The sequence below is a fragment of the Plecotus auritus genome (genome assembly GCF_963455305.1).
Source record: "Plecotus auritus genome assembly, chromosome: 3".
NCBI classification, from domain to species: domain Eukaryota; kingdom Metazoa; phylum Chordata; class Mammalia; order Chiroptera; family Vespertilionidae; genus Plecotus; species Plecotus auritus.
The window spans coordinates 31002261-31018043 of record NC_137772.1 but is presented as its reverse complement, the minus strand read 5'-3'; the positions used below and the strand labels follow the sequence as shown (position 1 = coordinate 31018043).

General features: G+C 42.0%; 1 protein-coding gene across 2 annotated transcripts in view; it reads left to right on the top strand.

The window, feature by feature from the left end:
• Positions 1-7399, top strand: part of CUL4A (cullin 4A) — a 67349-nt gene extending 59950 nt beyond the window's left edge. For both annotated transcript variants that reach the window (XM_080662969.1, XM_080662970.1), the window contains 4 exons: positions 2201-2306; positions 2494-2666; positions 4532-4684; positions 6305-7399. In XM_080662969.1, the coding sequence (XP_080519095.1) occupies positions 2201-2306; positions 2494-2666; positions 4532-4684; positions 6305-6400 (528 nt within the window). In that variant the 3' untranslated portion in view covers positions 6401-7399. The remainder of the gene's footprint in view (positions 1-2200; positions 2307-2493; positions 2667-4531; positions 4685-6304) is intronic.
• Positions 7400-15783: the final 8384 nt, after the last annotated feature.

Genomic DNA, 15783 nt, shown 5'->3' with positions numbered 1-15783 from the left:
GAAAAATGTATACACCCCTATGTTCATTGCAACTTTATTTATAACTTGAGGCCTGGTGCATGAAATTCACGCATGGTAGGGTCCCTAGGCCTGGCCTGCCTATCATGGCTGATCAGGGCCTTCCGGCTGCCAGCCAGGGTCTCCCTTCCCCAAATGCCAGCTGGGGCCTTCTTTTGTTCTGCACCACCCCCTGGTGGTCAGTGCACATCATAGCATACGGTTGAGCTGCCTTAGCATATTATTAGCATACTAGAGGCCCGGTGTACAAAATTCGTGCACCGGGGGGGGGGAGGGTGTCCCTCAGCCCAGCCTACACCGTCTCCAATCTGGGACCCCTCGAGGGATGTCCGACTGCCCGTTTAGGCCCAATCCTCTCACAACACAGGACTGCTGGCTCCCTACTGCTCACCTGCCTGCCTTCCTGATTGCCCCTAACTGCTTCTGCCTGCCAGCCTGATCACCCCCTAACCACTCCCCTGCAAGCCTGATTGATGCCTAACTGCTCCCCTGCCAGCCTGATTGCCCCTAACTGTCCTCCCCTGCAGGCCTGGTCACCCCCCAACTGCCCTCCCTTGCAGGCCTGGTCCCCCCCAACTGCTCTCCCCTGCAGGCCTGGGTCTCCCCCAACTGCCCTTCCCTGCAGGCCCGGTTGCCCACAACTTCCCTCCTCTGCCAGCCTGGTCACCCCCAACTGCTCTCCCCTCCTGGCCTGATTGCCCACAACTGCCCTCCCTTGCAGGCCTGGTCCCTCCCAACTGCCCTCCCCTGCTGGCCATCTTGTGTCACATGGGGGCAGCCATCTTGTGTGTTGGAGTCATGGTTAATTTGCATATTACTCTTATTATATAAGATTATGCTTTGATTGGTTGAATCGACAACCAGACACTTAGCATATTAGGCTTTTATTATATACGATTATGCATTTGTGTTGCATTGTGTTGTTATGCAGGGTTATACACATAAAGCCACACCTACTAGTCTTTAAGGTATTATAAAAATTAAGATATGATCCCCTCACTGCCAGCTTCAGAACTGAACCTCTGCAGAATGATCTCCTGACTGGGATTTTTCCCTTCCATAGCTAGGCTTGAGGATGAATGACTCACAGCATGCTCTGTTGTCCACACAGAACTAATATATGTATGGAAAGCCTCTATAGTGGGGACTTTTTAAATAGAGGTGGGGCCCAGCCAGCTCAGTGGTTGAGCGTCGCCCTATGAAACAAGGTCATGGTTCTATTCCCAGTCAGGGCACATGCCCAGCTTTGGGCTCGATCTCTAGTATGGGGTATGCAGGGAGGCAACCTATCAATGATTCTCTCTCATCATTGATGTTTCTATCTCTTTCCCTCTCCCTTCCTCTCTGAAATCAATAAAAATATTTTTTAAAAGAATAGAGGTGGGAAATTATGTGAGGTCCAAAACTGGGTTACATTAGTCATGTACATCACAACACATATAAAGGGAAGCTGGCCAAGTTTATGATCATTTATGTGCTTATTTCATTACTCATTCTTTAACAATGATGTTAGCTAGATCTTTTGCTAGCTTCCCTGTCCATACAGGTTTTGTCACTGGGCCTTCTCACACTCTGTCCACTCATTCCAGTGGCGTTCCTAACCATTAAGAGGACCTCGGCAATGCCAAAACCGGTTTGGCTCAGTGGATAGAGCGTCGGCCTGCGGACTGGGAGGTCCCGGGTTTGATTCCGGTCAAGGGCATGTAACTTGGTTGCGGGCACATCCCCAGTAGGGGGTGTGCAGGAGGCAGCTGATCGATATTTCTCTCTCATCGATGTTTCTGACTATCTATCCCTCTTCCTTCCTCTCTGTAAAAAATCAATAAAATATATTTAAAAAAAAAAAAAAGAGGACCTCGGCAAGCTAAAATGGGACCCAAGGGTGCTGTTAGATTTGTGTCAGCAACATCTGACTTCAAATAAAGACAATCACCTTGGTCAACACAATTTACTAAAGAACTTTTTTACTATTTTAAAAATAGTTCAAGAGAAAAATTTTTAAGTGTAATACCAAGTCATTTTATTCTTGTATAATTAGTAACATAATTTTTTCTTATTTGGTGGCTAATTAGTAATTTCTTATACCCTCTTCCCCAAAGTTTGAGAGCAAAAAGAAGCTTCTTAAAGTTTTTCAAGATTGGGCTAACATAGCTTCACACATGATATGTTTGTTTTCTTTAAGGGAAAGAAAGAGTTCCAGGTATCCCTCTTCCAGACTCTGGTGCTTCTCATGTTCAATGAAGGGGACGGATTCAGCTTTGAAGACATAAAAATGGCCACTGGGATAGGTATGAAAACACTCTTCATGAGTTTGTGGGTTTTGAGTGCCCTTGTTTTTAAACACTTACTCATTTAAGAGGAGATGTAGACTGTGTCTCTGCTTGTCACACTTGAGAGTGTGGTTTCTTTCATTTTTGTTGAGTGTCATTATTCATTTTAATGCTAATCTGTGCCTGCATTTTTCTCCTCAACCAGAGGACAGTGAATTGCGGAGAACGTTACAGTCACTGGCCTGTGGGAAAGCACGAGTTCTGATTAAAAGTCCCAAAGGAAAGGAGGTAGAAGATGGAGACAAATTCATTTTTAACGGAGATTTCAAGCACAAGTTATTTCGAATAAAGATCAATCAAATTCAGATGAAGGAAACCGTATGTATAAACTTTCTCTTTTTACTTATAGGGAGGGTGTTCACCAAGGAATCACTAGTTTTTATAATTTCTTGACTGTAAGAGTTCTGAAGCATATTTCTAAAGTATCTAATTTGAATACAGTGTTTATAAGAGTACTCATTTTAATGTAGCTTTTGTTAACTTTATATTCACCATAAGAATGAAAAATCAGAAAAGAAATGCATTTAACAGTTATTCACAAAAGTGGTGTGATAAATCAGAGCTTCCTTTATCAAATTCTGTTAGTGGAGAGAGCATGTCATTTCCAAAACCCAGTGACTTGTCTTTTTATTTTTGCACAGCACATTTCAGCCATTCTCTCAGCCTCGGCCTCAGCCAGGGTCCTGGGGTGGAAGTGGTAAGAGTTGTGGGTGTCAAGGACCCACTGACATTGTATCTGTGATCTGTGTACAGGTGGAGCATCTGTAGCTTTGATCAGATTCTCAAGGTTCGTGTCCAGAGCAGGTTCTGGCCCACTGCCCTCAGGCCCTTCCTAATGCAGAAGCCCTTGCACCCCTGGGCTGTTATCAAACATACAGGCCAGGTGGGCAGGCCCACCCCTGGCACCCCACTTACATAACAGGGTGTCCAGCTGGCCCCCTTGTACATGTTAATGACTTGAAGAGAGGCCTTTTGAAGGAGTGAGGTCAATTCAGACAACCCAAGGACAGCTTTCATTGATCTAAAGTGGTATCACAAATACTTTCTCCACCTCCAGCAGAAGACAGTGATTGCTTCACTTACATAGAGGTGTTCAAAGTAGCCTACAGAAAATATGTTCAGACTACACAAAAGAAATTTTAAAAAACAATAAATACATAAAAGATGTTCATTTTCACCAATAATTTTTGTGAAATTCAAATTAAAGTAACATTCCATTTTTAATCTGTCACTTTGGGAAATGTTTAAAAATTTGTCATATCCAGGGCTGTTAATATATGGGAAAACAGACATTCTTTTTTTAAGGGTTTTTGTTTTTGTTTTTTAAGATGTTTGACATACACAAACCTGCCTGTCCCCCACCCCCCCTTTGATCTGCGGGCCTCTATTAGGTTGTTTTATACATATATATATATAAAATATATATATATATTTTTTTTTTTTTTTAATTGATTTCAGAGAGGAAGAAAGAGAGAGAAGCATCAATGAGGAGAATCATTGATCGGCTGCCTCCTGCATGCCCCCTACTGGGGATCAAGCCCACAACCCGAGAGCATGTGCCCTGACCTGGAATCAAACCATGACCTCCCTGTTCACAGGTCGATGCTCAACCACTAAGCCACTATGGTTGGCTTTTTTTTTTTTTTAACCATCAAGTTGTTATCAATGTTTACTATTTGCTTCTGATAAAAGCTCTTTATCTGTTCAAGTTCTTTTATTTTTCCTAATTACTCCTTATATATTCAAGTTTGTTTTAAATCAAGAATAGATTTTCAATTTTGTCAAGCCTTATCAAGGTGATTATAATCTAACCTTGAAATTATTGTGGTGATTTCTGTCACATTAGTAGATTCCCAATGCTGAGAAAAGTTTACATTTCTGGAATAAATTCTGATGGCTAGTATGCTTTGTTTTGTTTTGATTACTGTGCTCCTGGATTTAATCCAGGATTATATAGGGTTTTTACAGCTTTTCTATAACTTTTAAAATTATTTTTCAATGTTTGGTACTGAAGTTGTACTCCTTGGAAGCTAGGTTTCATTAGAACACAATGCATAGCAGAACAGGATTCATTTAAAGTTTGGCCTTTCTTGGCATCAAAAGTTTCTAGTCAAAGTCAACAGTATGACATAATTAATACTAAAATATATCTTTACACTTCACTTTTTGTCTTTTTTGTGCAGGTTGAAGAACAAGTCAGCACCACTGAGAGAGTGTTTCAGGACAGACAGTATCAGATTGATGCTGCTATCGTCAGAATAATGAAGATGAGAAAGACTCTGGGTCATAATCTTCTAGTGTCTGAATTGTATAATCAGCTGAAATTTCCAGTAAAGGTAAATGTATATTGGCTTAATTAAAACTGTAGTATTGTGCCAAACCATTGGCGAAGCATATTCGATTCTCATTACCTTCAGAATCATATCATTTGTTCTACATTATAAATGATAATTTGCTTCAAAAATCTACCTTTGTGTATATACTAAGTCTAGAAAACCTGGCAAATGATGATAGTAGGAACTTTATCTCAAATGTTCTTCATCACCATTATAGGAGTGATAGATACCTAAAATTCCCACTTTAGAAGGGAGAAGGTACTACATGGAAATGGACATTTATTACCAGCGGTTGTAACAATTCAAGTTGTATCACAGGATTTTAAGGAGATCATGCTAATTTAATAAGCATTTTGCAAACTACAAAGCATTCTTTACCTCAGTAATATGTCTTCATTGCTATTGAGTAAAAAGTCTACCCTAAAATCTTTCAGTCCGTGCGTATTTCCAGAACTGAGACCTGTCTTGGCTCTATGTGGAGTACAGGATAAGTGAGGGGAGCGTTATGAAGAGCTTTAACGCATGTATAAATCCACCTAGAAAGTATGGGACTCTAATGACACCTGGCCTTTCAGTGACTAAGCCTGCCACATGTGCTTTTGAGGTGGAAGTACCCTGAGTTTGTGTTGTCCAGTTTGATAAAAGACCAGCTGACCCTCCTTTCTCACCAAGGCAGTCGAGGTGGACCAATGAGTCTTGACACTGACATGGCGGGTGAGAATTCCATCCTGCCTCAGCAGATATTGGGTTTCTGTACTCTGCAAAGGCAATGTGTGCTCCACAGTGCTCTGCACAGTCGTGGAACACTGCCTCATATACCATTCCTCCCTACCACGAGCCAGGGAGAGTGTTGATTTCCCCTCTGCAGATGACCCAGCAATTAAAAGACTAAATAGCAAGTAAGGTGTGCATACAGCCATAACGCCTAGTTCTACTTTGATAGGTAATTGGGTTTCAGCCACATATTGTAAAATGTATGATCTATCACTAAATAGAAAGTTACGATGTTTGGAAGAAAGAACGTACAGGTAAAAAACTTGCTCATAATCGTCAGCATAATCGTGCTTCCTAACAGCAGAGCCAGAGGGCGCTCTTCCTGGGCTGACATGTCATGGTGTGGACATATATCTATTCAGTCATCTACTTTTAGCAAAGGAATACTCAGAATTTGTGATTGTACTGTATAAATATAGCATATATAGTAAATATTAATTCTTAGGGAGAAATATCCTTAACAGATGAAAGTGCCTTGAGACATCAGATTTCCCTTTCAAACAAACAGAAATGTATTACCTATTAGGATCTGCCATGTACATATACTCATTAGTGATCATAAATAATGTATTTACATTTCACAAGTTTCATATTTCCCACAGGAATCCCTGCTCTGACAATAAATTCACATGGAGCACTTTGAGAAATAATGTTAACATTGTCTTTGAAGTAGGAAGTTTTAGTCTGTTCATTTTATACTTACAAATAAATATGTATATTTATATAATTATGTGTAAAATAAGCATAATTATAATCACGTATTTCGTGCATGATGTTATATTCCCGTTTGTAAATTTAATTCCGCTGTAATTGGGTGTTTTGTTTTTGTTTTTGTTTCTTTTTTAGCCTGGAGATTTGAAAAAGAGAATTGAATCTCTTATAGACAGAGACTATATGGAGAGAGATAAAGACAATCCAAATCAGTACCATTACGTGGCCTGATGCATCGGCCAGCTGTTTTCTTTCAGTGAGACACTGGAATGTATCTCCAGAGCAGTGAAACACCTCTGTGCTGTTTCCAGGGCTTTCTGGGATTGAGCCAGCACAGATACTTTGGATTCGAAGGAAAGGAGATGATTCTTGGATAACCCTTCACAAGGCTTAAGGATTTGCAAATGGCATATGTATCTTTTCACCCTCCAGTTCTTCCTCTTGTTCTTTTAGGCATTTAAGTTGTTTCCATTGCTCTGTGCAGAATGACATTGGGATTGGACAAGAAGATACTGGTTAAATGAGGTTCCTTTGTAAGGTGGTGTTGTTGTGGCAAAAAAACAAAGTTTGGTTTGTTTTTGTGTGTGTGATCATGAATGCACAATAAAAAGACCCTCTATGCTGCATTCTTTAGCTACAGAGATTACTTAGGTATTCCTGAAGATAAGCTATTTTAGTTGATGAACACTTAGATTAAAACAAGAACCCTTAATTGGTGAACATTAAGAAGAAAGTCAGTGTTAAAAACTGGCTTATTAATTATGCAATCTAAATACTGGCATCTATTTTTCATTTATTTTCAAAGTATTTTAAACTTTAATGACTGATTTTTCTATAATGAGGTTTCTCAGTGAGATCTCTGATGTGCCAAGAGGACATCGGGTCTGATGTGTTTGGAGCAATGAACCCATCAGCGTCTTTATTTCCACTGAATTATTTGTGAATTTTCTGTTTAAAGTTTTGGGGGGGTAGTGTGTTTGTGTTTACCATTCTAAGATTGAGTCTAGCAGTCCCTGTACTTTGCATTGGGGTAACTGCTGTTTGATTTTTTTTAATTGCAGTATTTGTATGAATGGTATAATAAAGTTTGGTTTTGTTCTTACAGTCACGCACAGAGACAGTCGTCATTCTCTGTGCCATAACCACTGTAAAATGTTTTATAGGAGACTTAAAGTCTTTATTGTGAAGCAGAGGTTATTTTGTCAAAAGATTAAAAGGATTTCATTGGCACCTGGTTTCATGTTGTGTATGTATAGTGAGGTTGAATAGCAGATTATGTTAGTATGGTAACTATAACAGATGCTTTTAGATAACATTTAAAACTACTTTATATTTTACATAATAGCATGTTTCATTTTGATTAAAAACTACCAAAGGAATTTTGATCATGGTATAAGTGTTGAAAGCAATATTTTCTGGACTATAACAAGTTTATATAATTTGGTTTTGTGCTAAATTTTTCAAAGATTCTGCCTTTTTGAAACATGCGTGTTTAAAATATGACATCTTATGGGTTTCCATATGAAAATCCTCTTAAGTATCATCATTTCTATATTTGTAAATTTTCATTTGAGTTCTATGATATATGGTCTATAAAACACCAAATAGATTTCTACTTATATTTTAAGTTCACTGTCTCTAGAGATTAATATTGTAATTTAATGTAGACTTACTCTGAATAAAATTAGTTAAATTGGCCTTAAAATTACATTAATAAAACTTTGTGGTATGCAGATGACATTCCTCATAAATCTTTAGCAACTTAAAATTCATTACTAATACAACAGACAGAACCAGAAGCCAGGCAAATGCCCATCACCCTCTCAGGTAATGATTTTTTCCTGTCCGCTTTCACAAGCTACTCAGCAAAACATCAGCAGACTGGTCTGGCTTCACAGTGAGCAACATACTGTACCTCTTATTGTGTTTGTTTCTATCCATTCAATTATCAGTATCATTTAAAATTTTACTATAGTTAAATGTTAATGTAGTAAAACAGTGTAGAGAAAATGATTGAAAAAGAAAAGGCACTTAAATGAGAAAAAAGCCATAAAATTGGAAAGGAGAAAGTGAAATTATTTACAGATAAATGATTCCCTGAAAAATCTTAAGAAGTAACTGAAAAGCTATTACTCAAAAAAAGGGAAATTCACTAAGTTTTTAATTAAACAAAATGAACAGAAAAGTCAAAATATAATGGAAGACCATTTTTTCAGTAACAACAAAAAAATGATAATACCTAGTAACGAGAAAATATCTATGCTATGTGAATTTTTTTTTTTTTAAATATATTTTACTGATATTTTACAGAGAGGAAGGGAGAGGGACAGAGAGCTAGAAACATCGATGAGAGAGAAACATCGATCAGCTGCCTCCTGCACACTCCCCACTGGGGATATGCCCGCAACCAAGGTACATGCCCTTGACCGGAATCGAACCCGGGACCCTTCAGTCCGCAGGCCGACGCTCTATCCACTGAGCCAAACCGGTTTTGGCTATGCTATGTGAATTTTATATATTTTTTCAATATGTTTTTATTGATTTCAGAGAGGAAGGGAGAGAGAGAGAGAAATGTCAGTGATGAGAATCATTGATTGGCTGCCTCTTGCACTCCCCCTACCCACCCCCCCACCCACACACAGACACACTGGGGATCAAGCTGACAACCCAAGCATGTGCCCTAACCAGGAATTGAACCACAAGCTCCTGGGTCATAGGTCAAAGTTCAAACACTGTGCCACACGAATCGGGCTGAAAAGCATTATTAAATTATTTCTATATTTGTGCAGTATTTTAAGATGTCAGATGTCCCTTATTTTATTTTTTTTTAAATATATTTTATTGATTTTTTACAGAGAGGAAGGAAGAGGGATAGAGAGTTAGAAACATCAATGAGAGAGAAACATCGATCAGCTGCCTCTTGCACACCCCCTACTGGGGATGTGCCCGCAACCAAGTTACGTGCCCTTGACCGGAATCGAACCTGGGACCTTTCAGTCCACAGGCTGACGCTCTATCCACTGAGCCAAACCGGTTTTGGCAGATGTCCCTTATTTTAAAATACAAATAGACATGGTGATCCTAAAGTTAAAACAGAAAAGCAAATAGGCAAGAATAGTCAAATATTGTTTTAAAACCTATAACACTATGTAATTAAAACACCATACTGCTGGCACATAAATGGATCTCTGGAACCAAATAGAATCCATAAATGAACCAAATACTTGAGAATGTGTGTGACATCAAGGGGAAGGAAACTTTTCAACAAATAATGCTGGCAAAATCTGGTTTATCAGCTTGAGAAAAGCAAAGTTAGATTATACTCATTTTTTATACTAATATACTAAGTCCCAAGTGGTCAAAGATTTAAGTGTTAGAAAATGAAACCATAAATTTAAGAGAAGATCCTTTTTTCTCAGAATGGAAAGAAGTCTAATCACAAATTAAGATTTTTTTTTTAATGATAACATTCTAAAAGTCTACATGGAAAATTTTAAAGCCTGTAAATTTTTGGATAAAAAGACAGTATTAACTATTTTAGTGTATACAGAATTACAAGTTAGCAGGAGTGAGACCAACAACCTGTGAGATAAGTATGGCTGTGTCCTTTTTTTATTTTTAAATATATTTTATTGACTTTTTACAGAGAGGAAGGGAGAGGGATAGAGAGTTAGAAACATCAATCAGCTGCCTCTTGCACACCTCCTATTGGGGATGTGCCTGCAACCAAAGTACATGCCCTTGACTGGAATCGAACCTGGAACCCTTCAGTCCGCAGGCCAACGAGCCAAACCGGTTAGGGCAGTATGGCTGTGTTCTTTTTTTTTTTTTTTTTTTAATATATTTTATTGATTTTTTACAGAGAGGAAGGGAGAGGAATAGAGAGCTAGAAACATCGATGAGAGAGAAACATAGATCAGCTGCCTCCTGCACACTCCCTACTAGGTATGCGCCCGCAACCAAAGTACATGCCCTTGACTGGAACCGAACCTGGGACCCTTGAGTCCGCAGGCCGACACTATCCACTGAGCCAAACCGGTCAGGGCAATGGCTGTGTTCTTGATGAGTTTTTAAAGAATGGAATCAGAGGAGAGAAACACAGTGGGTAATGGACTGTGATTTCAAGAAAGAAATGAAACAGTTTGAGGAAAAGTGGAATCCAAGGGGATCATTTTGAGAAAAGCTTGTTCAGCAACTTTGCCAGTATTTGGGTGTGGTTCTGGAGAGAGGCATACTGACCCAGAAGGGGGCACAGAGGACAGGGGAGGCCCCTCATCACCCCTTCCCCACTTGGATGCAGCAAGGGAGGGGGGTAGGTGGGAGTGGGAGCAGGTAAAGGCCAAAGCCAGGTCTGTCTGATGGGATGAGGTGGCTGAGGGTAATGGTGGGGTTGAGGGCTGAAGGAATTGGGTAACTGGAGGGTAAACAGGTCTGCTCACTGAAGGGCTGAAGAATTGGGTTTGGAGGGAGCTCATATCGTAATTACAGGATCTGGGAAAAGAGGGGGCTGAAGTGAGATTAAAGCTGGATCAAGAGTGATGATAAAGCAGCATAGAGAACTGCCAGCGAGTGATAGGCAGTGACCAAGTGCTTGGCAGTGACAGCAATGTGGAGTGAAAGTGATGCCCTTGGTATGTGCTTCAGACACGCCGGGGAGGAGTGGGGAAACTAAGGCTTGAAGGTAGCAATGAATAGAAAACAAGCCCTTACCCCACCTCCAGGCCCAAGGTAGATGGGACAGGAAGATGGGCTCCAGCGAAAGCAGGGTCCTCAGGGGGATGTTGCTGCATTCAGTCCTGTGGCAGGAAGTCTGCTGGCCAACATCCCTGGTCTCCGCTCCTCCCCTTTCCATTCACTCCCCAGGGGAGAAGAAATAACTGACAAATCTGAAATGAGAAACAAGACAGGCACAGCTCCCCCACCAGCAACTGTTTCCTGAACAGGCTCTTCTGCTCCTCCCCAAGGAGAAAGCCTGGGCCCTACCTGATCATTTGGAACTCTTTGGGGAAACTGCCATCTATCAAACATTTAGGAGGTGGGATTTTATTGACAAGCGATGGTGGTTTCAGAGAGGTCAGCAGAAAGGGCTGGGGTTGGAAGAGGGGGAATTGGGTGGTACAGGGGCAGACATAGTGTTGGGCTCCTTCTGGAAGGTTAGCAGAGTGTGTAGTGGGGTCAGACCTAGCAGGCTCTCTCAGGAAGCGACCCTCAGTTGTGAGGTGGGGAGATGGTCTCTCAGATAAACTTACAAGTATATTTTAAATTAGAAAATGCTCATCCCTTTGACCCAACAAATTCTGAAAGACCAGTCAGGAGCCAAAAACCAGGATTACAGGCTTTATTAGGGGAAAAACCTGCCGGGCTGTCTCGCAAGGGGAGAACAGCAACCCATGAAGAGGTGAGCACTCCTTTTGAGGGGATGAATGGGAAGGAATGGGGGCTTAGGGTACTTGGCGCACGCTGATTGGTGGCTTAATGTATGGTTCATATAAGGTACTTAGTTACTCAGGTACTTAGGGACAAGGGCTTAGGGCATTTGGCAGGTGCTGATTGGTTAGTCAATGTATACGTCCATACAAGGTGCCTGGTTAGGTACTCAGGTATTTCCGGGCTGCAGGTTACATCATACTCCGCCCACCAGTTGGGGGAAGGGAGGATCTATCAAATTCCATTGCTAGGCAATTATACTATGATATACTGCCACGCATGTGGATTGATTTCTAGTACTATAACAGCATTTATTTTGAAATTCCTAACTGTCCATGGGCAGGCCTAATAAAGTGATGTCTGTCCGTACATGCATGATGCTATCTGTGTTCCTGAAGCTTTAACCAAAATGAGATCTAGACACTGACAGGGAGCAAATGTCTAGATACATTGTGATGTGAGAAAAGTACTGTTAAAAAAGAAACAAGCACAAAATGTAATCATTTATGCTAAGCTCCAGGTCACCAAAATGAGATTTAATACCTAATTTAATTAGTTCCAGCTTCTGGAAATGGAATCTTAAACCGGTCATCAGAAATGACCTGGCTAGCACTAGTGAGGTCATCTTCTTGGAAGACCCTGGGGACCTTGGGACAATCTCCTTTTTGCTAGTTTAACTTCCTCAACCCACTCTCTTCTGCCTGTCTCGTTTTGTACAGCTCCTCGGAGCTCCTTTCTGATAGATGAAATCCTGCCCGATTCATGAATCATTGACTAAAGCAATCTTTAAAATTCACTCAGTCAAATTTTGTTTTTCAGCAGTATACTGTAGAACAGTATAATAGTGCTACAGTGCTACTACTATTTGTGTGTGTGTATACATACACACATGCATATGAATGACAGGAGATAATGACAGCTGCCCCTCCAAAATGGAGTTCTGGATGGCTAGGAAGAGGTGGACGAAAGGGGCCTCATGCTAACCTGACCAGCTGCTAACCTGACCAGCTCAGGGAAAGCCTGCATGGCGGTCAGAGACCTAAAGTAACCACAAAGGATGGTCTGAAATTAAACTTTAAAGCGGTTATGGTGGATAGTTATGTCCTAGGCTGGTATCTTCACTGACAAGGTCAACCTTTACCTTAACTGAGCCTGTCACTCTTTTTGCATCTATGATAACAAACCAGTATGCTTGAAATGTCGGGGTAACTTGTAACTTCCCTTTTTCCGGACCCTTCAGGGCACAACCAAATGCCCTGGGCGTCAGGACAGATACCACACATTCCTTCATTGTTATTACCATCATGTTAATTGTTGACTGTTAACTATCCTGCACCCACCTAATCATTTTACTTTTTATCCAATCCCAGGGGTTTCCCTGCTTTGCTTTCTCCCGCCTCTCTAATCTGTCAACAATGGATTTCATGTAACCCACCTATGTCCCCTCCTTTGATTACATTGTATAAAAATAGATGAAAAAAAACGCCATTCTCTGGAACATTATCCCAATCCGTTTAGATACTGCTTCCCAGCAATTGACAGTTTGGCTCAAATAAACGCACAAAAATTCTTTACAGGTTTAAATGTTTTTACATTAACAGAGGGAAACTCTATTGTAGACCCTTCTGTACTTTTTAAATTTGGGTCAAAACAATGTAAGATAATCAAATTGTTAAGAAAAACAAAACGGCTCCACCTACCATATTCTACAGTATCCTATCTATACTAATCTATACTAATAAAAGGGTAATATGCTAATTAGACCAGACAGACCAGACGCCTTCCAGAAGTCCTTCCTAACAAACCTGGGGCCCAGGTGGCACCGCCTGAGGTCCCAGGTGCCTGCAGCTGGCCAGAGGGAGGGAAGCCTGGGTTCTGGTTGCCTGTGGCCAGTGGATGAGGGAAGCTTGGGTCCTGGGTGCGGGGGCTGAGGCAGAGGCGGTTAGGGGCGATCAGGCAGGCGAGCAGTTAAGGGCAATCAGGCAGGCAAGCAGAGGTGGTTGGGGCGATCAGGCAGTCGAGGGGTCCCGGATTGCAAGAGGGTGCAGGCTGGGCTGAAGGACCACCACCCCACCCGCCCGCACCCCCCCACCCCCGTTCATGGATTTCGTGCACTGGGCCTCTAGTCCCTACAATAAAAGACAAGGAATCCATCAACCCAAAGGAACCCCACTCCTCCCGCACCCTCCCAATCTAGTCAATTTTATCATTTTGAGTTCTTTTATATTTACCTTTATTGTAAATAATATATTGAATCCTCTATTTTCTTGATCCAGGAATTTACTGTTTCTCAACATTTACTATGAAAATGAGGAAATAAGGGCCCATATTTTCCCCATGATTTCCCCCCTTTTCTTTCTCCCAATTTCTGACAGCCCTTGTCAGATTACTTTTGCATTTATGTATTTAACTAGGGGCCAGTGCACAAATTTGTGCACCTTGAAAGGAACTGTGGGCCGTGAGGCTGTGGTGGGCACAAAGGCAGGTCTTGGCCCATCCTCCGTGCCCCTGCCCGGCCCCTCCCACTGTGGCCCCCGGTCCCGCCACTGCCACTCCCGCCACTGCCGCTCCTATGCCCGTATTTGTATAAAAATAGCCCCACTCGCACCCACTGACAGCACAGAGTGATTGGGGCCAGTGCCAGTAGTGGGTGGGAGCAGGGCCAGTGACCCGATAACCCCTCAGGAGCAGGGGGAGGTGGAGAAGCCCTCAGGGGTGATCAGAGCTGGCAGCTGCTGCTCGCACCCACTGATAGCACTGAGTGACTGGGACCAGCGCTGGGCACTGGCAGGTGCGAGTGGTGGCTCCGGCGCTGGCTGCAGGTGCAAGCAGGGCCGGCGCCAGCAGCAGGTGCGAGCGCCAGGTGGGACCGGCAGTGTGTGGGAGCAAAGAATTTTCAGTAACCACCAGAGGCTCACCCCAATGACAGCGACCAGTGCCCCACCTTGGTCTGGCGCCCCCACTCACCTGCTCCACCATCCCACCGCAGCCAACGCCTGCCATGTTCCGCACATGCCCCCTGATGGTCAACATGCGTCATAGCAACCAGTTGTTCGGTTGTTCTGCCATTTGGTCTATTTGCATATTAGCCTTTTATTATATAGGATAATTAAACTTTTTATGTTTTACCTAAAAGTTGGAAATTGAAATAGCATTTATAGCATAATTCACCTCAGAAGCAAGGAGTGTGCCTAACCCAGAGTGTGAAATGTAATACCAAACCGGTGCAACTCAAAGAATATTGTAACCATCAGAGACAAATATCTTTTCCATCAAATGCTCAAAGCTCAGATCATGTTAGCTTACTTTATATTTAAACTATGGCATTTTTGTCCAGCTTTTTGTTTTCCCTGGACTTGACAAATGAAATATATGCTCTGTCTTATCACTGGGATAAACTTTCTCATTGACTAGAGGCCTGGTGCATGAAAATTCATGCACTCGGGGAGTCCCTCAGCCCAGCCTGCGCCCTCTTGCAGTCCGAGACCCCTTGGGGGATGTCCAACTGATGGCTTAGGCCTGCTCCCCTGGGGAGCAGGCCTAAGCTGGCAGTCGGACATCCTTCTGGGAGCCCTCGGGGGATGTCCAACTAATGGCTTAGGCCCACCGCTGCACTGGCCAGCCATGAGCCAGCTCTGGCTGAGCGGCGCTCCCCCTGTGGAAGCACACTGACCACCAAGGGGCAGCTCCTGCGTTGAGCATCTGCGCCCTGGTGGTCAGTGTGCATCATAGCAACCGGTTGTTCCGCCTTTAGGGTCAATTTGCACATTACCCTTTTATTATATACAATTTGCATGAATCCAATTTTTTTTAAATTTCTTTATTGATTAAGGTATTACATATGTGTCAAATCCAATTTCTTAAGACATTTTCCTCAGAACTCTCTGATACAGTATTGTTTTCAATTCAGTCCATTTGCATAGCTCTGGTCCTGGATTTTCCTTTCTTTCCATCCCTGTTTAGGTCCACTCCTCAGATCCCCAGTCTCCCTTTTACTTATTTTCCTGACTTGTTTTTCTCAGAGAGAATGCTGGGAGACAAACTTTCTGATTTACTTTGCATTTATGCTTAATAGTTTGGCTGTTTATAAAAGTCTAGGTTCAAAATAATTTCCTCAGAACTTCGAAGGCATTGCTACATCATCTTCTAATTTACAGCTTAAAGTCTGATGCTATTTTGTAACTAAC